This window comes from Euleptes europaea, chromosome 21, assembly GCF_029931775.1.
Source record: "Euleptes europaea isolate rEulEur1 chromosome 21, rEulEur1.hap1, whole genome shotgun sequence".
In the NCBI taxonomy this organism is placed as follows: domain Eukaryota; kingdom Metazoa; phylum Chordata; class Lepidosauria; order Squamata; family Sphaerodactylidae; genus Euleptes; species Euleptes europaea.
Window position 1 is genome coordinate 19,391,577 of NC_079332.1, and position 24,765 is coordinate 19,416,341.

Here is a 24,765-nt window from a genome sequence, read left to right on the forward strand (position 1 = left end):
AATCTTTCAGCTACTTCAGTCTTTGATTTCAACAAGTAGACATGGGAATATCGACTGGCACTGTCTATAAAATGCAAAATATATTTTGCCCCTCCTGCTGTTGGTTTGAGTGGGCCAATCAAGTCAGAATGTATTTCTTCTAAAATTTCTGCCTTAACATTGCTGGGTTTCTGCACATGCCTTGGAATAGTCCCTTTTGCCCTGAGACAAATTTCACAATGTTCTTTGTTCTTAGAGCATTATTTTACTGGCACATCACAATCAATCAGCAATTGCATCACAGACTTAAAGTTTCTGTGGCCAAGTTTCACATGCCAAGAAAACATGCATTCTCTATGTGCACAATCTGCTCTGTCAATCCTTCATTAAAAGCAGCTAAGTATCCTGTTTGCTCATCAACAACATCATCATCTTCATTCTCACAAAAATCATTTTCATCATCATCACTCTCAGAATCACTATCAAAGTCCATTATCTGATCTGCAACATTTTCCAGGCAATAATGAGAACCTTCTGTTATAACTTTATATTCTCTCCATTTTGGATCAAACAAACGACATCCCTCTTTGCCTATTGTCACATGGAAATCAGCTTTTGCTAGCTTTTTAAAGGATAACAAGCATTCTTCCGAGTTTGGCAAATAATACACATCTTGCAGCTTAAGATCCATAACAGTTCCACAAAGGCTTTGAATGCAAAATGAAATTTCTCCTTTTTGAGTGCGTACATATCTTTCACCATTTGCCATAATGAGCGTTTCATTGTAAGGCTCCATGTAATCATATGCTTCCTCAATGCCACATGTGTTACATTCCGCCCGTGTCAAGCAATAATCTTTGCACATGCTTTGAATCATTCTTAACTGACAAAACATCCTTGCATTCACTTTTCACCATGAGAGCTGCAAGCTCATGCGGTCTTTTAGTTTTGCAATGGCTCTCTCTTGTGGCTGACTGGCGCTGTTGCCTATCCTGCCTTTGTTTAGGATTCCTGGGTCTTTCCACATGGTTTGACCGAGAGGGAGGGGGAGTTCCCCCTTATGAATCCCTTTGTCTGCATTCAAAAGACTTATGGCCAGGTTTGCCGCAGTTAAAACATTTAAATCCTCTTTTCTCATTTACACGCAATACAGACATTCCATGAGACAGTTCATCTTGCCGATTCTGGTCTGTTTCAAATTGCTTAAGCACAGTAATCAGCTGAGTAAGGGTTAAATTCTCTCTGCCTAGGAGATTTCACTTCTCTGCATTAAACTTTGGATGCAAACTACCAATGAAGATTGTAAGAAAGTCTTTGTCCGAGATTTCTCCCCCAGAAAATCTCACCTCTGATGCCAAATCCTGCATGTTTTTAAGGTGTTGCAGGAGAGTAATATTTCCAGGCATTCTATTTGAAAATAGGGTTGCCTTGAGGGCCATTAGCTGATTATCTGACAAAGTTCCATACTTTTCATTAAGCGCAGCCATCATTTCTTTGGTTGTATTACTACTCAATATGATGCTGGATTCTGTTGGGGTGATCGCATTAATTAGCAGGCAAATTGTTTGCGCATCTGATTTCTTAAAGTTTTTATATTCTACACTATCAGTATTGGCTGGTGGGTCCTGTTCCAGAACGTGGCTGACTCCAATAGCAGTTAAAGCAAATTCAACAGTCCTCTTCTTTTATTTTTTAAATATTTTTTTATTGTTTTCTCATTTTATACATCATTAAACAATTTCCTTATATGCTTAACAATATAAATTCAACTCTGTAAATTCTAATCTAAAATTAACAAAACATAATTGACTTCCCCTTCACTCTCTTCTGTCCATAATTAAATTGTGTATACTTTTGCTAACATTATGATCCCCCTACTCGATTACTTTGTAGGTATCTTAATTTATCTAATTGATATGTCTATAATCATCCTAGTGTTTCCACAATACCAAATAAATGGTGGGGGATTAAATCAAAGAGTATCCTTTAAATTGACCCATTGAAAAATATTTTTCACATTAACTTCTCCACACCTCCCACTCCCCCAAAAATTGTGCATTATCAGTCTGATTAATATAAGCAGTAAGTTTCGCCATCTCCATCAGTTCCATCATCTTATATATCCAGTCCTTTTTCTCCGGTATCTCATCAGTCTTCCATTTTGCTGCATATATCAAACGTGCAGCCATGGTGGCATATATCAAGAAAGTTCTGTGAGTTAATATAGTATCCGGTATCATACTTAGTAGCATCATTTCAGGTGTTTTAAGTACATTTTGTTGTAAAATTTGCCTTATTTCCTCATATATAGTTTCCCAGAATATCTTAGCTTTTCCACAAGTCCACCAAATGTGATGAAATGAACCGATTTCTTTCTTACACTTCCAACAATTTGGTGACATCGAGGGAGATAACTTTGCCAATTTCTTTGGTGTTAAGTACCATTTATACATCATTTTATATACATTTTCTCTTAACAGTTGCGAAGATATTAACTTCAAGTCTTTTGTCCACAATTTTTCCCACTTCTGCAACATTATATCATGTCCCAACATTTGTGCCCAACTAGTCATGGTAGGTTTTATTCGGTCTTGTTCACAGTAAAGTTCTAGTAAAAGTTTATACATTTTAGATATTAAATGGTCACCAGTATCCAGCAAAAGTTTCTGAAAAGTTGATTTAGTACTGGAAAAAACTGTTTTTAAATCCTGAAAATTTTCAACAGTCCTTTTCCATGCAGGAAAAGAAGTTTGGCTGATGTGTTGTATTGCTACGGATTGGGTCCCCTTAACGTTTGAACTCACGGTTCCCTGGTCTGGGGAAGCTGAGGTGCTCTGTGCGGCCAGATCCTGAAGGCTCTCCGTCGTTCGCCATTCCAGCAGCTCACGCCTCCTCTCCTCGGTTACAAGCGCGGGGGTGGGGGTGGGGTTGAGTTCCTCTGTCATCCGTCGCAGACAAGGCTGATGGCTCGAGTACAGGAAAATTCCCTCTAGGCGTTTGTAACGTTTCTTCGTCTCCAGTGAAAAATCCCAAATCAAAAAGTGTGCATTTAGACTTTACTTCATTAGCCAATAACCAAGAACCGTCCGAGCTACCAATTTGTTAGAACTGAGCCTTACTTCTTAGTATCTGCTACCGATTCAGAGGATTGGATCGTTTGGTTATGGCCTAATGAAAATATAGTAAGTCACACACACGCACAAAAATAGACAAAGTCCTTTTGTCTTAGTCAAACAACCTTTACTCACTAAATCAGGGGTAGGGTTCATGGGAGGTAAAACAAATAAATTCTTTCTACATCTGTACAGTTACCTATACTGCCAGATGCTTCTGGCAGGCACTAAGCTTAAACACGAGGCATTTCTAGATATAAGAATCGCCCCTCCATCCTTCCAGGTTGATGGTCAAAAGTTAACTAGGACTGTGCTTTCTCTACTAAACAAAGGATATATGGAAAGCACAGTAAAATGCTGATTTGCTTGTGTACGTGACAAGCGGCATGTCTCCAACGGATGCTCTTCACTGACCAAATGCTAGATTAACCTATTACAGGTTACATCATACCTTTGAACTGGTTAACCTCAATATTAATCCTTGCCTGTCTGAAATGAAACAAAGCTCGCTACCTAATGCTCAACAGGGCAGGGGATGAGCTGTCGAGCCCAGAGCACAGGGCCCTTTGGTGCTCACCGGTGCTAATGGCTCTGGCTGGAGTAGAGCAATAGGTTTACCATCTCGCCCCTTTGTTTGAATGCTACATCGTAAGGGATGTGGGCTGGCATAACCACATGGCTAGATGGTTTTCTCTTCCTCTTAGAACCAGGAAGATCGAAACCACTCCCAACTGGGAGGCAAATAGCCTCACATTTGCTGATGGCAGTGGTTATTACCCAGTTTGGTCTTGGCACGTGTTGGTTATAAGGAAAAGGGGCAGCAGTGCTGAGTGGAGACTTGGGGCTGCCGTGGGGTTTTCTGACCTCCCAGGCCCTGAGGGTACAGGGATTACGAGGGCATTCTTTCACAGCCTGTTTAAAGTGAGAACTGCTTTTTAAAGAGTATTTTGGAAGGCCAATACTGCAAACCACTTGGGCCTTGAGGAAGCGGAGCATTTGCGTTTTTTGCCTGCCAACCCGATCATGCCTCCTCCTTGAACAGGAGCTGAGCCGACCACCTCGGAGTTCACGGTCATCATGCACGGCCCCAAGCTCAAGACCATTGAAGGCATCGTCATGGCTGCTGACAGCGCGCGCTCCTTCTCGCCGCTTGAGAAGTTTGGACAGAACTTTCTGGAGAAGCTGATTGGGATTGAGGTCCCTCATAAGCTTTTGGAGAGGGTGACTTTTGTGGATACTCCCGGGATCATTGAGAATCGGAAGCAGCAAGAACGGGGTAATGTTCTTGGCATTTTCAGAGGGACCCTGACAGAGTGGGATAAAATGGGAAACAGCCGCCAGCTTATCCTGACATGACATGGCTACAGGGAAATCAGGATTTCAATCAGTAATTAAAAACAACAACCACGACTTAAATTCCACTAATTTCAGCATTAAATATTTAAATTCAGATTTAAATTCTGAATGTTTCCCAAGCAGGCACAACTCTCAAGGTTCCTTGCTACTGTGGTCACCGCCACTTCTTTCTAGCACGGCCCACATTGTTGTCAATCCATGTAAAGCATGTGTGGGCAAGAGTTATAGGTCTAGATATTCCTTACAGGCCATGGAGAGCAAGGGCTTTTGGTGTGTTGATATTTAAGAGATACAGTTTCTATTCTGCAAAGACTGAATTAGATGCTCAGTGACATCATAGAATCATAGAGTTGGAAGGGATCACCAGGGTCATCTAGTCCAACCCCCTGCACAATGCAGGAAATTCACAGCTATCTCCCCCCCCCACCCCCAGTGACCCCTACTCCATGCCCAGAAGATGCCCCCCCCCCAAAAAAAACCTCCAGGAACCCTGGCCAATCTGGCCTGGAGGAATGTTGCTTCCTGACCCCAAGTGGTGATCGGCATTACCCTGGGCATGAGAGCTAAACATCAACGCAACCCTTCCTGCCCTCCCTCTCATGATCTTCCTAAATTCACAGAATCAGCCTTGCAGTCAGTTTCAGTTTCACCCTTGTGGTCTAACAATTCCACCAAGAGATGATTACCAATGGGATGGTGGGTTTTTATGGCTTAGGTGTTAGAGGCAGAGAAGACTGAATTGCTGGTGATGGGGAACTAAGGCTAGCCAGACTTCTTCATGTGCCAACTGTGCATGAGCCAAATGCTGAATGTCCTTTGTCCTCTGATGTGATGTGGTTCTTCCCCCTTTCCCACAGGCTACCCATTCAATGACGTCTGCCAGTGGTTCATCGACAGAGCTGACCTCATTTTCGTAGTGTTTGACCCCACGAAGTTGGACGTGGGTCTGGAGCTGGAGATGCTCTTCCGCCAGCTGAAGGGCCGTGAATCTCAGATCAGAATAATTCTGAACAAAGCAGACAGCCTGGCCACTCAAGAGTTGATGCGAGTGTATGGGGCCTTGTTTTGGAGCCTGGCCCCACTGATCAACGTCACTGAGCCCCCTAGGGTTTATGTCAGCTCCTTTTGGGCTCAGGACTACCAGCCAGACACTCACAGAGACCTTTTCCTAAAAGAAGAGATCTCACTCCTAGAAGACCTCAACCAGGTGATTGAGAACAGGCTGGAGAACAAGATTGCCTTCATCCGCCAACATGCCATCAGGGTCCGCATCCACGCCCTCCTTGTTGACCGCTACTTACAAACCTATAAGGATAAAATGACCTTCTTCAGTGATGGAGAGCTGGTGTTCAAGGACATTGTGGAGGATCCAGACAAATTCTACATCTTTAAGTCTATTCTGGCCAAGACCAACGTCAGCAAGTTTGACCTCCCTAACCGTGAGGCCTACAAGGACTTCTTTGGGATCAACCCTATCAGCTCCTTCAAGCTTCTTGCTCAGCAGTGTTCCTACATGGGAGGCTGTTTTCTGGAGAAGATCGAGAGGGCCATAACTCACGAGCTGCCTGATCTCTTGGGGAGTGTTGGCCTGGGGAAGAAGCCCAGCGTCCTCTCCTGCGACACCACAGGCTGCGGGGAAACTCCGAAGAACCGCTACAAGAAACATTAACGGGGCTGTTCCACCACGTAACCACCGGTTCCTTTGCTCCCGTTGGTGAATGATCTTATGTCTTATCTGTCCAAGATGCCAAGGTTTGTTAACCCTTCCAGTGCCACACTGGCAAGAGCTAATATACAAGGAGGAGCTGGAGTCCCTGGCAGCAACGGCAGGGAGGTTGGGGGATGCACCTGGGGAAGAGAACAAAACCACTGTGAATTCATGACTTTTCCTTATCTGTTGTTTTACGTGGGAGGCAACATGTAACGCTTGGTACAAAGGGTGGTCCATGTCTGTAGAGGAGATTGCCTACCCTTGCATGTACTCAGCACACCAGGAGGCCTGTAGTGAGAGAGGACAGCAGGGGAGGTGCGCAGCTGTCGCCTTTTTGCAGTCTGTCTCTGCGGCGTCTGTGTCTATTGTTAAGGACTGACACCCAACCTTCCTTTTGGGGCCCTGCCGGCCACCCACTCTTGCTCTTCATGACTACGTCCCTCCTCCCCAGCTGCACCTTCGCCTGCCTGGGCAGCCGTGCATCCCCTGTCTCAGACAAACATAATCCATCCTGCCTTTTAATTTGGGTCCAGGTCTATCTGTAAATACAATTATTTTTTAAATCATTTGGAAACCTGGTACAAAAAGAGAAATAAGCTGGCACAGGTAGGAGTTCAGGTGCCTTCGCTAGAAGCACATTTTAGTGAGTGCAGGTGGGTCTGGAAGGTGTGTGGGCAGAGGAATCCACTGATGCCTAGAGGACATTGCGACTCTTAGTACCTCCTCTGCTAGGATGCAGCATGTTCACAATGTCTGCTTGTCGTCTGAGGGTCTTTGTGCTGCTGGGAGCTGTCCGCTTCCCATTGCCCCGCTTGCCACTGCTTCTGTTTTTCCCCAGGCTGCTTAAATGTGGGCTAAAATCGGGCTTCGTGCCCTACTCCAAAAGGCATTTTATCTGCTTTAGCTTTACAATTGTCAGTCCAAGTCACCGTTCCCTACCACCTAACTCTGTGGTCAGGAGCAAGTGGCTGGTGTTTTTTTGTTTTGTTTTTTTGGAGAACTGATGCCATCTTCTGCAGAGGAAAGGCACTGGCACCCCACTTTTGCCAGGTTATGTTGAGCTAGCGAAGCTGATGGAAGCAAGCAGAAACCATGAACGTTGCTGTTGTGATAGGCGGTGATGGGCATTCGGGCCTGGGAAGGGGGCAAGCAAAGAGGGTGACTTTTGGCTTTGTTACGAAAGGCTTCAGAAGACGTACTAGTCCAAGATGCAAGAAAGGCCAAGTGAGGTATAATGAAGCACCCCTGGAAAAGCTAGAAGGGAAGGAGAACAGGCAAAGCCAAATGACTGTGAAATGTCGGTTGAGTTCGTTGCTTAGAAAACAGGAAGTTTTGAAGAGTGGAGAGGTAGTCCAGCTCAAAAACCACAGCTCCGAAGAGGAACGTGCCCCAAACCACCCGCTAAAGATGAGCTTAAAAGAATTAGGGTCGATTCACAAGTTACAAAGTCCATGTGGTGGACATGTGGACTGTAAACAAACATGTTCTGGGAGTTCTCCACTGGGAACATAATTCTCAGGCATGCGTGGTCCTGCGTTGAATCGGGATTGCAGTGTTCAACGAGACAGAGCTTAAGCTCCCACCCCCTAGCCCCATTTTCCCTAACCTGAAAAGTCTCCAGGGAGCTGGTATTCCCCCAACTGACCCCTCAAGCCCTGCAAGGCCAAGAAACACCCCAACCCCACTGGAGAACTCACCTAACACAACCAGCCATGGTGCCTCAAAGAGCCAGATGGCTGTTCCCGAAAGGTAGGGTTTGTATCTCTTTGCAGGAATACTCAGTTCACCGTTTGTTGGACAACACCTCCGCTGCCTACGTGGTGGATGCCAGCCCTGACTTGGGGGATGCCAGCCTTGAGCAGGACAAGGTGGGGTACTGGAGGAGACTGGCTGCCAGGCCTTCTAAATGGGCAGGCTTTGTGCTAAGAACAAAGGGTTGGGGGGTACAAATAGACAAATTTGGGCAGAGCTCACAAAGGAATAAGGAACAGCTGTGCTGTCAAAGCAGCATCATGAGGACCTGCATCTAGAGCATTGTAGATGTGAAGGAAGCTTCGGGCTGCCGGAGGCTTGCCTCCTCCTCCTCTTCCTTTCCCCTCCTCCATTCTTCTCTTGTATGTTAGCTTCTCTCCCCCCACTTTCTTCTCCCACTCACTGCTTCCCACCCACCCTGCAGCGCTTTCTCCAAAGCAGATTCTCTTCTCTGTGCCCGTCAATGATCCTGCATCTCTCTCCGCAATCTATGGAACAAAGACAAGCGTTGCTGCTCAAAGCAACATCTCAAAGTGTGTTCAGATGGGCCCCTTTTCTCCTGCTTGCCCTCTTCTTGTGTATTTCGCTGCCTCTCTGCCAGCCCTTGACCATTCATATATGTCCCCTTTGCTTTAACACATGACAGTGTCTTGCAGGTCATGTGAAAGTGAGACAGGATTGTTTTTGACACTCTTTGCAGTTTGCTCGGTTTAGGGTGCAATTCAGGAATGAAGCAACAAGCTGGATGTGGCGTGGTATAAAATTCACGGTGTCACAGGCTTTGTCTACTGCTATATAACTTATGGTGCTGAGGTGCTGCCAGCGTTTCAGTGAAGTAGGGATTCCCAGAGTCACCGGTGGCATTGAGAGAAAGGGGCCAGCGGGTTTCGTCTGCTGTATATTGGGTTCTGATGGGGTGGGTGGGGGTTGTGCAGCAGCCGGGATGGCCGGCCTGGACTCAAAGGGAAGATTCTGCCCGAGTGAAAGAAATCTGCCCCATTTACGTGGACTCCGCCATCCTGTGGTTCGGCCTGTGGTTCGGCGGCCCCTTTTCCCCCTCCATCACCCCCTTTCCCCCCTCCATAGTGTGCGTTCTGGTTCTCTTTGGTGGTGTGCTTGCCTCACGTTCCCATGTCCTGGCAACCATGTGTGGTGGCCCCAGCACCAGCGACAAAGATGGTCCCTGCTAGGTCTGGAATCATCCGCTCTGGAGAAAATGCTGCTTATGAGCATATGGCTGGAGTGGTCCGCCTACACTGATGTGGACTGAGAAGCTGGCTTCTGGTGGTATTGGCTGGGTCCTTCTCAGTCTTGGGAAGAGGCATCTTTGTGACCCACTACATCCAGGGTGGGGGTGGGGGTGATTCTGTGTACCTCTCACTGGTTAAGTTACTAAACCAAACGCTACCATCCACTGTTGTGTGCTTCTTTTGAACGGGATTTTGGGCAGATACATTTAAAGGAACTACAAAGCTGTAAAATATTCCTGTTAGCAATATTCTGTATTTGGAGAGACCATAACACATCAGCCATTCTAATAAATTTTGATCTTTTTCGATCCCCTTCCTGGTTACACCTGGCCTCTTCTTTGAAACAGTGCTGAAGCTGATGAATAACGAGGTTTGGAGCCCAGCAAAAAGGTTTAGAGGACCCCACTGGCCGGACCTCCCCACCACCATTCCATGGATGAAATAGACTTATTTTATTTCCCCTTTCCCAAAACCATCCCAAGGCATAGCAGATACTTCACTTGAGGTCTACACAGCAAACCCACACCAACCCATCCAGCAGCTGGGCCCGGCCTCTTCCTCCAGTGACTCTCACCATGCCCCTGTGGAGCAGAAGCCCATAACCACTGCTTGACAATCACCACGGTTAGGATGTCAGTGAGATTACTGAAGGGGTTTCCCCTCCACGGTGAGAAAAGAGGGAGGAAGTTATTATGGGGAGAGTATTCAAGCTGCAGCCAGGAAGTGGCTAGACCACAATTAGGTGCTGCAGAGATTCTTCCTTTCGACTTTTGTTGCTTCACATGCTCGAGTTCAGTGCTCAGTCTCACCCTGCTGCCAATGGGTGGGAACCTCATATGGCAACCAAATGTGCTTTGTGACGTTTTTGTTGGCCTGAATGTGCAGAGCTACGAGGAATGGAAGGATGCCTGTAAACGGGTGGATCGAGCAGTAATATCTCCTGTCAGAAATGGTGGATTCTGGGGCTCCTTATGCGATCAGGTCTGGCATTGTGCACAAACTACTAACCTCCCATCACCATTTGAGTAGCTGTATAATATCCTCAGCATCTAGAAGGACCAATTCATGCATTACAAAGTCCACACAGTGGACTGACTGTCAATAGATTTGGTCATGGAGTTCTGTGCTGGCAGTTCAATTCCCAAGTGTGTGGGGGCCCAGTTCAGTCAGAACCTTCCCCCACCCCCAACCTGAAAAGACCCCAGGGAGCCACTGTTTGCTCTACTGAACAATCTTATATGTACTGATAGTTACAGGTAAGATTTGTCTTAAAACAACTAATTTTAAATATTCTCAGATTATATTACAGGGGCTTATATTCTAGACACCACCCTGTCTGCTAGTGGAAATACTATGCTCTTCCAATGTGAGGATTGTTAGGCTGACCCTCCTGTCACATGTGATATATTCTTGGAGGCTAATACACTCTGAGGTCGCTATCATGTGGTAGCTGCCAAGTAGTGCCATCAAATATGAAGACTTCCCATTTTCAGACTCATAAGGATCGGACGCACGTCCGGCGAAACACATGCGTTCAGTCCTGGCTGAATCCTGGCTGAAACAGGGAATAAAGGAGGCTAAAGCAACCGTGAGTTTTTGCCCATAGTTGTCGGGGAGTCTGGGTTATCTAAGGACCAATTCACACATTATAAAATCCTTGTGTCCCCTACCTGGTCGTCAAATGAGTCCTGTCAATCAGACATTGTCAAAGTGTTTGGAACTTAATTCCCAGGAGAGTATGATCCTGGTTCATACTGGGACACAGGGCTTAAGCTTAAGCTTCCCACCCATCCTTTTCCTGATGGTAAATGGCCCTAGGAAGCTCCTGTTTGCACCCATGAGAAAACGTATGCATACTGATGATTACACATAACACAGCTTGAAAAGTCACTGTAAAAGAGATTGAACGATTGGCCGTGGTGGTCAGCAAAACCTCTGGTTTAAGATCAACTAACAGACTATAACCTCCTCACAGAAAATATCTCTCATGAGCAAGACCAGATCCCTGAGCCAGCTAAGTGGTGGCCACCACAATAAATATCAGAGCTTCATATTCCTTCTTTGTCTTTGCATCCATTAGGGAAGACCGATTGTTCTCCAGATGACCCTGTGCTTGTACAGACAGGCCCAGAAAAGGAGAACGAAACACACTCCTAAGAGCTCCTCAGGAATTCCACACATTCCAGTTGCTTTCTATTGAGGCTCTGCACATTTCATCAGGCATTTATTCAGCAGGATGATTTCATGTGAGATGTAGCAGCTGGCCAGCTTCCTTCTGGTCTTTCCACAAGTGCAGCTAAGGCAGCATGTTACTCGTTTATTCAAGACAGTTCAGAGGGACACCTTCTCTTGGGGCTACACTTTTATGCTGGCATTTCCTAGCATGAGGAGGTGGCCATGATGGAATTAGCCACCTGATGTTCTTTGCTACCAGAGTTGTACTGCCTCTGAACATGGCGGTTCAGTTTAATTATCATCACCATTATCAATTATCAATTACCATGGCCATTAGCAATCATCATTTAATTATCTAGTCCCTGGTCGGTCTGTCTATCTAGTACTCATACAGCTATACCCTTGAGCAGAAAATAAAATAATAAAAAGTCCTTACTTAGTGTTATTCTTTTTGTATTTAATTACTGCCCCAATAAATTTTGGCTACAGAGAGCAACAGAATTATTTGTAACTGACAGTAGCCACGTCACCTGCGCCCTCGTACTGCCAGATGCCTCGTTGGAACTTTCCATATTTTTAAACAAAGGATTATTTAAACTGGCCCTCAGCTCACTAAATATAGGACACTCCATGATCATATGTTCGATGGTTTCAACTTTATCATGTGAGCGTCTACGTATTCTATTTGAGTATGGCACTTTTTTATATCTGCTCTGCAAAACCACCGAAGGAAGGGCAATTCATTCTTGCCGAAGTAAGAGTTCTTCTGAGTTTTGGTATTGTCAGTTGCACTGGAAAGACAATACCCAAAAAGGAAGACGAGCGTACCTTACGAGCCCTAACAAATGTACTGTTAGAGTCCAATTCCTTCACTTGCATTTTGATTAGCCTAATTATTTATTTGGTCTCTGTAGTCTTCACCATGTGATTTGTAATTCCTAAACATTTTGTTTTGTTTTCCAACAAATAACCCCATTGGCTAATGTGAGCATCTGCCTGTACAAGTCCAAGTAAAGTAGGCCTCCCCACAGATTTGAAGATCTTAACTTTCCAAAGGAATGCCTTTATCCATGCCTTAGCTTCCATTGATGATTCACCCAATTCAGCTCTCAGCGCTATGCCCGAGACACATCTAGGAGTAGCCAGTAAACATTGAAAAACGTTATGCTGAATGCAGTCCATCCTCTCAGAGACAGCACCAACCCAAATTTCCACACCATACAAAAACTGATTTGAGACCTTGGCATCATATACCTTTAAAGCTGAGGGGACAAATTCACCTCCTGCTGTATAAAAGTATTTTACAATTGTCCCCCCGACTTTCAAAGCATTATTTTTCTAATGCCATCTAAGCTAAGGGACATTAAGTGTCTCTAAGGAGGTCTGAAGTATACAACTATACAAGGATACAAATTTGGGACTGGTGCACCAATTGCTTGCTGGGTTTATTTGCAATCCATGGAGTCTTTTTTGCAGGCCCAAATTGAATCTTTAGGTAGCAACATGGTTATCTGGGAACTCCAACACAACCCCAGATATTGATTTAGCACGTCTCTGCAGTCTTGATTGTAAACAGGAGTCCTATGATACCGTAAAGGCGTAACAAAATTTATCCCAGCATACATTTTTCTGAGCCAGAACTCACTTCATCAGGTACCTCATGCACCTGAAGGATTTACCAGAGACATTCTTGGAATTACAGTACCCACCCAATTAACAAAAGAAAGAGATTGACAAAAACCGACTAGTACCCAGAAATAGCCTACTACAACATGGGTCCAGTGGAGATAATAACAGAACATCATTGGTGGTCACCTGAAGCTCAAACCAGTCCAATGCATCATGAATCGTCTGAGCAGTAGTGTGTGTGAAAAGGATCTTGGGGTCTTAGTAGACCAAACACCGAACATGAGTCAGCAGTGTGATGCGGTAGCTAAAAAGGCAAATGCAGTCTTGGGCTGCATCAACAGAAGTATAGTATCCAGATCACGCGAAGTGATGGTATCGCTTTACTTCGCTCTGGTTAGACCTCAACTAGATTACTGTGTTCAGTTTTGGGCACCACAATTTAAAAAAGATGTAGACAAGCTGGAACATGTCCAGAGGAGGGCAACAAAGATGGTGAGGGGTCTGGAGACCAAGTCCTATGAGGAAAGGTTGAAGGAGCTGGGTATGTTTAGCCTGAAGAGGAGAAGACTGAGAGGGGATATGATAACCATATTCAAGTACTTGAGGGGCTGTCATGTTGAGGATGGTGCCGAGTTGTTTTCTGTAGCCCGAGAAGGTCGGACCAGAACCAACGGGTTGAAATTAAATCAAAAGAGTTTCCGTCTAGACATTAGGAAGAATTTTCTAACAGTTAGAGCGGTTCCTCAGTGGAACAGGCTTCCTCGGGAGGTGGTAAGCTCTCCTTCCCTGGAGGTTTTTTAAGAAGAGGTTAGATGGCCATCTGTCAGCAATGCTGATTCTGTGACCTTAGGCAGATGATGAGAGGGAGGGCATCTTGGCCATCTTCTGGTCACTAGGGGTGTGGAGGGGGGAGGTAGTTGTGAATTTCCTGCATTGTGCAGGGGGTTGGACTTGATGACCCTGGTGGTCCCTTCCAACTCTATGATTCTATTCTATGATTCTATGAATGACCTCCTAGCCCATCCATACTTTCCTCACACAGGTGTTGGGCTGCTGGTCTTTCCTCACAGACAACCTCCTAACCTAAAACGGCTTCTCACTTTCACCCATGGGCCGTCTAAAAGAGAAGCAAACCCAGGAACTGGACCCTCCAACAAAGCAAGATGTTCCCATATACACTCAAGCAATAAAATCTTAGGATTTAATCACATTGGCTACACCATCGCAGGCCCATCCTCATGTGTCAACAATGCCCTTCTGCTCTCTGTGCTGGGCAAATGGGGCAAACTGACATTACAAATCTTCTTTCCTGACGTTTCGCCAGCAACTGTGGCAGGCATCTTCAGAGTAGTAACACTGAAGGACAGTGTCTCTCAGTGTCAAGGGTGTAGGAAGAGTAATATATAGTCAGAAAGGGGTTGGGTTTGAGCTGAATCATTGTCCTGCAAAAGTATTGTCCTGTAAGTATCAAGATAATGTGCTAATGAGGGTATGGTATGTTAATATGGAACCATTGTATCCTGAAGTGATCTGTTAATGTGTGTAATCCAAAACTAATCTGTATGGCTATTGTTGAATGTTGTCTTTGTCTGGAGGTTTTTCAGGGCAGGAAGCCAAGCCTTATTCATTCTTAAACTCTCCTCTTTTCTGTTAAAGTTGTGCTGATGTTTATGAATTTCAATGGCTTCTCTGTGCAATCTGACAAAATAGTTGGTAGAATTGTCCAGTCTTTCAGTGTCTTGGAATAAGACCCTGTGTCCTGTTTGTGTCAGTCCATGTTCAGCCACTGCTGATTTCTCAGGTTGGCCAAGTCTGCAGTATCTTTCATGTTCTTTTATCCTTGTTTGTATGCTGCGTTTTGTGGTCCCGATGTAAACTTCTCCACAGCTGCAAGGTATACGATATACTCCTGCAGAGGTGAGGGGGTCTCTTTTGTCTTTTGCTGATCGTAGCATTTGTTGTATTTTCTTGGTGGGTTTAAACACTGTTTGTAGGTTATGTTTTTTCAAAAGTTTCTCCATCCTATCAGTGACTCCTTTAATAAATGGCAAGAATACCTTTCCTATGGGAGACTGTTTTTCTTGAGTTTTCTGATTTTTGTTTGGTTCAATGGCCCTTCTGATTTCATTCTTGGAGTAGCCGTTTGCTAGCAGTGCGTGATTTAGATGGTTAGTTTCTTCCTTGAGAAACTGTGGTTCACAGATCCGTCTTGCACGGTCCATTAATGTTTTGATTATTCCTCTTTTCTGTCAGGGGTGGTGGTTGGAGTTTTTGTGTAAGTAGCGATCTGTGTGAGTTGGTTTCCGGTAGACCTTGTGACCTAACTGAAGGTTTGATTTACGGATGACAAGGGTATCAAGAAATGGGAGTTTACCCTCAATTTCCTTTTCCATGGTAAACTGAATGTTTGGATGGATATTATTAAGATGGTTTAGAAAGTCCATTAATTTTTCTTCACCATGGCTCCAAATGGTAAATGTATCATCTACGAACCTGTACCAGACTGTAGGTTTGTAAGGTGCTGATTCTAATGCTGTCTTTTCAAAATATTCCATGTAAAAGTTTGCTATTACTGGACTGAGTGGACTTCCCATAGCTACTCCATCAATCTGTTCATAAAATTCTTGATCCCATAGGAAATAACTTGTTGTCAAACAATGGTGAAATAAGGCTGTTATATCTTCTGGAAAAATCTGGTTAATCAATGAGATTGTGTCTTTAACTGGAACCTTGGTAAAGAGGGATACAACATCAAAACTGATTAATATATCCTTTGGATTGAGTCTTAACGGACTGATTTTGTTGATGAAGTGAGTTGAATCTTTGATGTAAGAAGTGGTTTTTCCAATGTGGTCCTGTAGGAGGGTGGTCAAATATTTAGCTAATTCATATGTCTTATTCCAAGACACTGAAAGACTGGACAATTCTACCAACTATTTTGTCAGATTGCACAGAGAAGCCATTGAAATTCATAAACATCAGCACAACTTTAACAGAAAAGAGGAGAGTTTAAGAATGAATAAGGCTTGGCTTCCTGCCCTGAAAAACCTCCAGACAAAGACAACATTCAACAATAGCCATACAGATTAGTTTTGGATTACACACATTAACAGATCACTTCAGGATACAATGGTTCCATATTAACATACCATACCCTCATTAGCACATTATCTTGATACTTACAGGACAATACTTTTGCAGGACAATGATTCAGCTCAAACCCAACCCCTTTCTGACTATATATTACTCTTCCTACACCCTTGACACTGAGAGACACTGTCCTTCAGTGTTACTACTCTGAAGATGCCTGCCACAGTTGCTGGCGAAACGTCAGGAAAGAAAATTCCAAGACCACGGTTACACAGCCCGGATAACCTACAAGAACCAATGAACTCTGACCGTGAAAGCCTTCGACAATATTTTGACATTACAAATATTCGGAAACCAGTGGGGGAGCATTTTGATTTTCCAGGGGCACTCTGCTTGCTGACTTAAACCTCATTATTCTCCAACAGAAGAACTTCAAGGGAAGAATACAAACACGTGGAATTAGGATTCATTAAGAAGTCCCATATTTTCTCCTCACACTCCCTCAGATATGAATAAGGATTTGGGATTTCCCACTCACTAGAGGTCTTATACCTCAGCGTCACCCACCATTTATAGATATTAAAACATCCCGCTAAACTCTCTGTAGCCTCCATATTATTCTAATTGGATTGTACTTTTCGGGGTTTTAGACCTGTTAATCCCATTTTAAAGGTAAAGGTAGTCCCCTGTACAAGCACCGGGTCATTCCTGACCCATGGGGTGATGTCACATCCCGACATTTACTAGGCAGACTATGTTTACGGGGTAGTTTGCCAGTGCCTTCCCATTTTACCTATCAACAATTGGGAGTGGTCTTCCTCCCCTCTAAGTGATTTATTACTCTTTTGGTTGGATCTTGTTTTACATTGCGGCCTCTGTTTGTAACCTCTTCCATCTCCAGTCTTTTAAGGTACCACTGGATTCCTGTTTAATTTTGCTGCTACAGACGAACATGGGCAACCACTCTGACTTGTTAATGTGTTTGATCTTTGACATGCATGCTCACAGATATCAGAATGTTGTTTGGACACTGAGGCAATACTAGAGAGTGGTTGTCATAAATACATATTATGCCATACAAATGTGTGAACTGAAGTATCCCACCACTGTCATCCAAGAACATGGGATGCCTGCAATTAGGACCAGTGATTTCTCAGAAGGTTTAGGCATACCAAACTCTGTATAAGATTGGGTTACCAGAGCAACAGCTGGGGTGAGAAAATAAAAGGAAGCCCGAAGAACAAACCACGACAGCAGCCTGTGTGGGAGCCAAAGAAGGGGGGGACCAGGAGGCAAGAAGAGATAACAGGACGCAGGGCAGAAACAGGCAAAAAAAGCCACACCGGCTGCTGCTGCAGATAAGGGGCTCCAGAAAGAGCAGGGCAGAAATACCACGGCAGGCTGTGCGGCTGCATGCGTTTGTTCACATGTGGCGGGGATCTTCATCCCACCCGTGCCTCTCCACGGGGACCCTGGCAGCACTGGGGATCCGAGGCGGCGGCCTCTGCGGCCTCCCCTTTTGCTCCCTGACGGTGCGCGGCGGCGGCGCTTCACTGCCTGCCGCAAGACAACCGGCTCGCTTCTCCCCTGTGGAATAATTTGCTTGTTCTGGCAGCAATTAATTAGTCCTAATGAGAGAAAACCAGTTCCAGGGACAGATATTAATAGCAGAACGGCGTTGTAGGCAGGACGGCGCAGGGGTTGTTGATAAGGGGACAGGGCGGCCCCATGCCGCTAGCCGCTTTGCCCCATCGCCCGTGGAGTGTAACGCTGAAGAGAAACGTGGTCAGGGGTCCCCACACACATCTGTCTCTAGCTGAGAAGACGCAATATTTAAAATAATAAAAAGCAGTCCTTTTAGTGCACAACGCGCTATTTGGAGCTACGGCGTAAGCTTGGGACCCCTCAGATGGCAGCGGGGCCTCTCGACACACCCTCGACCCGTCCTTCCCTCTCTTTTCATAAACGGCAAAGCCTACCACGTCCTGTCAATACGTGGAAAAGACGCACGTTGTTGGCAAGGCATGTGTGGGGGGGCGCATCTTTAGATGTAACCAATTAGATCTAACTCGCTTTAGGTGTAACGTACCTTTTTTATACTCCTATAAAAAGGGAGACTGTGGGTCAGCTAAAACTAGCGGGGGGGGGGGGGCTCCCTTCCTGAGGGGAAAAAGCTGGTGGGGGGTGAGGCGACTGAAACGTCCGAGCCTTGCGGCCTTTTCCCTACTCGAGGGGGCTTAAGCCTGGGAAAAGGCCGCGAGGCTCGGACATTTCAGTCGCCTCACCCCCCACCAGCTTCACAGGCAGGCACATGGCGATGAGGCCGCTTTCTTAAGACCTTTATAAGATTTTGGTGGCCCCATTTATATATAAAAAATAATAATATATTGAGGCCACTGTGATTATTCTCAGTCCCCCACTTGTTCTTCATCCTGATGTGTGTGTTTTTTTGACGGATAAGAGTGAAGATTGTGATGTTCAGCTTTGCTGTGGTGGTGGTTGTTTTTTTCCTGAGCCACTGCAGTGTGTGCGTTGTGCGTGTGTGTGATTCTCTCTCCTTTATTGCGGGGCCCCGATTCTGCGGCGCCCTTTTGCGGCTTCGCCCCACGCGGCCCAGTTCTGTGAGGGAATTCCCACACACACCCCGCAGGCGCCAACCCAAAAGGGCGGGAAACGCTCCCCGCCGGGACCCCGCTTCCCCCCTCCCCTCCCGCTTCCCCACGTGAGGAGGGAGGCGGCGCAGAAGCGCATGCGCCGCAGGGCAACGGCTCGCCGCCCGGCGCCTCCCCTCCTCGTGAGGCAGCGCGCGCGCCCCCGTCTGGTTTGCGTCGCTCCGCCCGGCCGCCGCCCCCCTCCTCCTTGTGCCGCCGCCGGGACTGCGCCTGCGCCGTAGCGGTGGCGCGCCCGGCTGACAGGCGCCCTGGGTCGGTGGGCGAGGAGGGCCCGGCCCCCTCCCCCCGTGCGAGGCGGCGGCGGGCGCGGGCGATGGGGCGGACGTGAGGAGCCGGGGCGGCGTAGTCGGCGCCATGCGGCCCGGCGGGGGCGGCGTCCGCTGAGCTGAGTGTGCCGTCGGGCCCGCCCTGCCTGCCCGGGCGTGTGTGAGGAGAAGGGGGGGGGGCCTGGCCCTGGCCATGGCCTCGTCGTCGCTGGTGCCGCGGCGGCCCCGGAGCACCGAGGTGAGCTGCGACTCGAGCGGCGACCGCGTGACGGTGCGCCTGCAGCCCCGCCTCAGCAGCCCCCAGACGGCGCCGCCGCCGCCGCCCCCTCCGCCGCCCTGCAAGTCCAGCGTCTCGTCGGGCTGCAGCAGCTCGGGGGGGGACTCGGTGGCGGCGGCGGCGGGTGCGGCGGGGCGGGGGTCCGTGGCGTTCCCGGGGCCCGGCGGCGGCGGGGGCGCCCGGCGGGGGCGTCGGGGGGGGCGGGGGCGGGGGGGGCTGCCGCAGCTGTTCGAGCGGGCGTCGGGGCGCTGGTGGAGCCCGCAGTTCGACTCGCGCGCCCTGGAGGCGGCGTGCCGGGAGCGCTGCTTCCCGCAGGCGCGGCGCCGCTTCCGCTACGCGCTCTCGTACGCCGGGGCGGCGGGGCTGCTGTGGGCCGCCTACGTGGGCGCGCGGCTGGGGCCCGGCGGGGCGGCGGCGGTGGCCGGGCCGGCCCTGGGCGCCCTGGCCGCCGCCCTGGCCGCCTTCCTCTTCACCTTCACGCGCGCCTACGCCCGCCACCACGGCGCCGCCTCGCTCGCCCTCACCCTCCTCCTCTTCGCCCTCACCCTGGCCCCGCACCTGCCCGTCCCTTCCGGGGACCCCCCCCGCAACGCCACCGCCACTGCTCCCGCCCCCGCCGCCGCCGCCGCCGCCGGCTGCCTCTTCTCGCCCGTGGGCAGCTTCTCCATGTGCGTGGCGGCGCTGCTGCTGCTCTACACGGTGCTGCACCTGCCCCTCTACCTGAGCCTGGCGCTGGGCCTGGGCTACTCGGCCCTCTTCGAGACCCTGGCCTACCTCTTCCGCGACGACCGCTGCTGGGGGGAGGCGGAGGCCGGGGGCCCCCGCCCGCTCCCCTGGGAGGTGCTGAGCAAAGCCCTGCTGCACCTCTGCATCCACGCCACCGGCATCCACCTCTTCATCATGTCCGAGGTGCGGTCCAGGAGCACCTTCCTGAAAGTGGGCCAGTCCATCATGCACGGCAAGGACCTGGAGGTGGAGAAGGCCCTCAAGGAGCGCATGATCCACTCCGTGATGCCCAGGATCATCGCCGACGACCTGATGAAGCAGGGGGACGACGAGAGCGAGAACTCCGTCAAGCGCCACTCCACCTCCAGCCCCAAGAGCCGGAAGAAGAAGCCCTCCCTGCAGAAGAACCCCATCATTTTCCGCCCTTTCAAGATGCAGCAGATAGAGCAAGTCAGCATTTTGTTCGCAGACATCGTGGGCTTTACTAAAATGAGCGCCAACAAGTCTGCCCATGCCCTGGTGGGGCTCTTGAATGACCTCTTTGGTCGCTTTGACCGCCTGTGCGAGGACACAAAATGCGAGAAGATCAGTACTTTGGGCGACTGTTACTACTGTGTGGCCGGGTGCCCCGAGCCCCGAGAGGACCATGCCTACTGCTGCATCGAGATGGGCCTGGGCATGATCAAAGCCATCGAGCAGTTCTGCCAGGAGAAGAAGGAGATGGTGAACATGCGGGTAGGGGTTCATACTGGGACCGTCCTGTGTGGCATTCTGGGGATGCGGCGGTTTAAATTTGACGTGTGGTCCAATGACGTCAACTTGGCCAACCTGATGGAGCAGCTGGGTGTGGCTGGGAAGGTCCACATTTCGGAGGCAACTGCAAAATATCTGGATGACCGTTATGAAATGGAGGATGGGAAGGTGATTGAGCGGGTTGGCCAGAGCGTGGTGGCAGACCAACTTAAAGGTATGCATGCGCACGTGTGTTTCCTTCGTATGAAACTTGGTTAAAAATAGAAAAGAGCAAGAGTCCAGTAGCACCTTAAAGACTAACAAAAATATTTTCTGGCAGGGTATGAGCTTTCGTGAGCCACGGCTCACTTCTTCAGATACCCTGCCAGAAAATATTTTTGTTAGTCTTTAAGGTGCTGCTGGACTCTTGCTCTTTTCTACTACGGCAGACAGACTAACACGGCTGCCCACAGTGAATTATCTTCTTGGTTAAAAATATTCGGCTTCTTTCAGTATTCTTTCCCTTCACCTCAGACTCCCACTGTGCAAACGGTAGAAAGTTGGAATGCAGTTTTGGCTGTCTCCACCCACTTTGAAGAGGGATGAAAGATAAGGCCTTTGCATGCCAAACATTTTGTACAGCACTTCGCTGTAAAGGTTCCTATTTTCATGTGCATAAGAGGCAGGTGATTCAAAGGTTTTTGTAATAAAACGTGACACTCAGGAAAGCTGAGTAGCAACCACTTTAATGTTGGTATGTTGAATAAAATGTTTCCTTTCCTTGATTCACAAGAAAAATGTTCGCTAGTCTTAACAGTAACTTCTCGCTGTTAGAACTCGTTGCATGAAGAAAGCATCAAAAAAGATTTCAGATATCTGCAAACTTGTTACCTTCACCAGGGTAAATATTTAAGAAAGAAGGTGTACTATTCTTGCTTTTCTGGCAACGCTTTTAATTTTTGTTTGTCAGAAAGACAAATAGATAAGAATTGGATATTCTTCAAAGAATGATTAATGTTTTGTTATCAGTTCCTTTATGTTGAATCTTATAAACCTTGAGAGCAGATGAAAGACAAATAAGATCCAAATTTGAAATTGCCTTAATATTTTCACTTCCTGTGCATTTTCATTTTGTTTTTAAACTGTAGGCAAGAGCAGAGTTCTTGAGGAGATAGTGAAATAACTGGGCTTTTGAGCATCAAGGGCCGGGCCTGGAGTGGAAAATGGCATGAAACCAAACGCTCAGTCTGCCTTAGGCCAGTCTGGCAAGCCTGCTCGCCTTTCCTGGGCGGAAGAGCCAGGAAGGTGCAGATTTCTGCACCGTTTCCAGTCACAAGCTGTGCTCGAAGTACCTTTTCTTTTCCGCAGAGAATGAAGGCCATCTATATTTGGAATATTGTATGAATTCTTTGGGGACGCAAATTGGCCACAGAATCTGAAGCAGTGATTTTTTGGTTGGGAGAAATCCCTGTGCTTATTGCTGATTTCAATGCCAGAAGTGCAGAAGGTGCTCAGTAATCTAGAGCAATGCCGGTTTATTTCTATATTTTAATAACTCTCCTTATTCCAGGATGATTGTTGTCTGGCAGCGCTCTATGAAAGGTGGCCTTTGCGCAAAACTTTTGAGGACTGAACTTGGAGCTGTTAGTCTCTACCAGATGCCTTAGTAGCAAGTTTATGAAGCTTAAAAAGATAAGGAATAGGAAGCATGCAGAGGAGTGTATTGCTGTGAAAACATGAGCCTTTTAAGTGTGTTTGCCATAAACTTTCATTCCGAATTGCAGGCTACCCTATGGTTAAATGTAAATAGTTCAAATAAAAGCCTTTATTTTATGGGTAGCTTTTAATTGGCTTGACACTTATGTGGTGTCACAACAATGCAACTATAACTAGGGTGGTTGAAAGATATCCGCACCCCTTCTTAGCCTCTGTAGAGATTCTGTCCAGCACAACAAAACAAGAGGGATTACAGAGTTGAGGAGATTGTTCCTGGGTATGGTCAGAATGCTGAAATATTGGATGAAGCAACCCGCCCCCGAATTAAATGGGGTCAAATCCCCAGTAGACGTGCCTGAGGACGCAGTCTTAGATATATTGGAAGTCTCTTAATTTGAAGGGTGAATCACCCCCTTCTTCTCTTGTGCTGCCTTTATTACTCAGTGACAACACAGTTGTTGCTTGAACACATGAAGAACGCATGAAGCTGCCTTATACTGAATCAGACCCCCCTCGGCTCTCCAGGGTCTCAGGCAGAGAAAGATCTTTCGCATCACCTACCTGCCTAGTCCCTTTAACTGGAGATGCCGGGGATTGAACCTGGGACTTTCTGCATGCCAAGCAGATGCTCTACCACTGAGTCACGGCCCCTCCCCATGAAGGAAGGACAGAGAGGCTTCCTTGCTCTTTCTCTCGCAGCGGAATAGAACAGCCTTGCTCGTGCTATGGTGCCAGCTGTCCATTTTTCATAAGATGCAGAGTTTTTAAAGCTAACATTCATGCTGCCAATGAGCTCGGCAGCTGACTAATGAACAGCAGCAGCACTTAAGGGCTGTCATGCAGGGTATTATACAAGGAAGCAATTCTGTTTTTTTTTTTTTTTTAAGGAAGGATTAGAAAAGATGCAGAGGAACATAAAACTCTGCAAGGGTTAGCTTTAGCAACTTACGAAATGCATTTTAGTTGCCAAAGGATAGGCCCAATTCTGATTCTAGAAGGAGGAGTTGGTGGTGTGAGCACCCGGCCCTGCTGGCTGTAGTAGCCAGTAATTTCATTTACAGAGCTTCCGTGTGTAGAAAGAGGGGTTTCTGTGGTGATGTAGATAGAAGGAACTGTTTCTGCTGTTCTGACTGTAATTCTCCTGTAGGTATGAAAACATATTTGATCTCTGGTTTGAAAGTTAAGGAGCCCCTTTGCAGCTGCTCACAGGCTCTGCTTCCAGGCCTTGAGGCAGGAGACAGAAGCAAGTTACAGAAAGCCTCATCGGTGGAGAATGTTGGTGATTTAGCAAAGGTTTTCAGACAACCAGAGAAAAACAAGGTTTGTCAAATACATTGTTCATACTTCTGTGGGGATGTTTAGCTAGAAACGTGTTTTAGAAACATAAACCAGTACACTGAATCCCAGCCTTCCCCCAAGGCACTCGGGGCTGCATGCGTGGCTTTTCGTTCCTCATACTCTGCCAGAAATTCTGTTAGTCTTTAAGGTGCTATTGGGCTCTTGCTATTTTCTTCTCCTTTTCTTCTCTCAGTTTGTTCTCACCATCATGAGAGGCAGGTTAGACTGAACAGGTGACTGGCCTAAAAGTCACCCAGTGAACTTCCCTGGCAGCCTGGGGTGTGTGTGTGTTGAAGCTCAGTCTCCCACAAAACACAGACACCATTGTATAGCTGGTCGAAAGATCTTTAACCGGACAGCTCTGTGTACTCAAGATTCAAATGGATAATATATGGTCTCTTTATATTTGGCTTGTCTTCTCTGTGTTTATTCCTGATTTTTAAATTGTTTAATTCTTAGAGGCCAGCGTGTTCCCCTTTCCCCAAAGAAAACATAAATTGGAGCAGAACAGCAGCTTCGTTAGTTGACCTTGGGGGAACTCTTGGAAATAGCCAGTCATGCTGATTGCTGTGAATTCTTGAAGAAGGAGAAATAAGCAGTCTGTTCCTTTGCATCTTGGTCTCTGAAGAAATGAGCAGTGGCTCACGAAAGCTCATACCCGGCCAGAAATGTTGTTAGTCTTTAAGGTGCTACTGGACTCTTGCTTATTTTCTGTTCCTTTACAGTTAGGTTTTGCATTGGTCAAGTGAAAGATTGGGGGAGATGACCAGAGCTGGATGTGGGAATCCAGAGCGGACTCCCCACTTAGCCACACATCTCACCTTTGGACGAGTCTCTGTTGATAGGGGTTACTGGAAAGACAGAAATGCTGCCGCTCTGAGCAGCTGGAGATGGGCAGAGTGGGGTGAGGGAGCTTCTCGCTTTCACGTTTTAATCGGTGAGTTCACAAATGCATATAATGAGAGAGTGTCCTGAGCCAGATG

At 47.3% G+C, this 24,765-nt stretch overlaps 2 protein-coding genes across 2 annotated transcripts in view; both read left to right on the forward strand.

The window, feature by feature from the left end:
* SRL (sarcalumenin) overlaps positions 1-6,272 on the forward strand; it is a 30,973-nt gene extending 24,701 nt beyond the window's left edge. Inside the window, exons 7-8 of the mRNA XM_056866235.1 lie at positions 4,135-4,368; positions 5,306-6,272. Coding sequence (XP_056722213.1) covers positions 4,135-4,368; positions 5,306-6,117 — 1,046 coding nt within the window. The 3' untranslated portion in view covers positions 6,118-6,272. The remainder of the gene's footprint in view (positions 1-4,134; positions 4,369-5,305) is intronic.
* Positions 6,273-19,186: 12,914 nt separating this feature from the next.
* The window catches only part of ADCY9 (adenylate cyclase 9), a 28,971-nt gene continuing 23,392 nt past the window's right edge, over positions 19,187-24,765 (forward strand). The window contains exons 1-2 of the mRNA XM_056866250.1: positions 19,187-20,963; positions 23,592-23,764. Of these exons, the coding sequence (XP_056722228.1) occupies positions 19,187-20,963; positions 23,592-23,764 (1,950 nt within the window). The remainder of the gene's footprint in view (positions 20,964-23,591; positions 23,765-24,765) is intronic.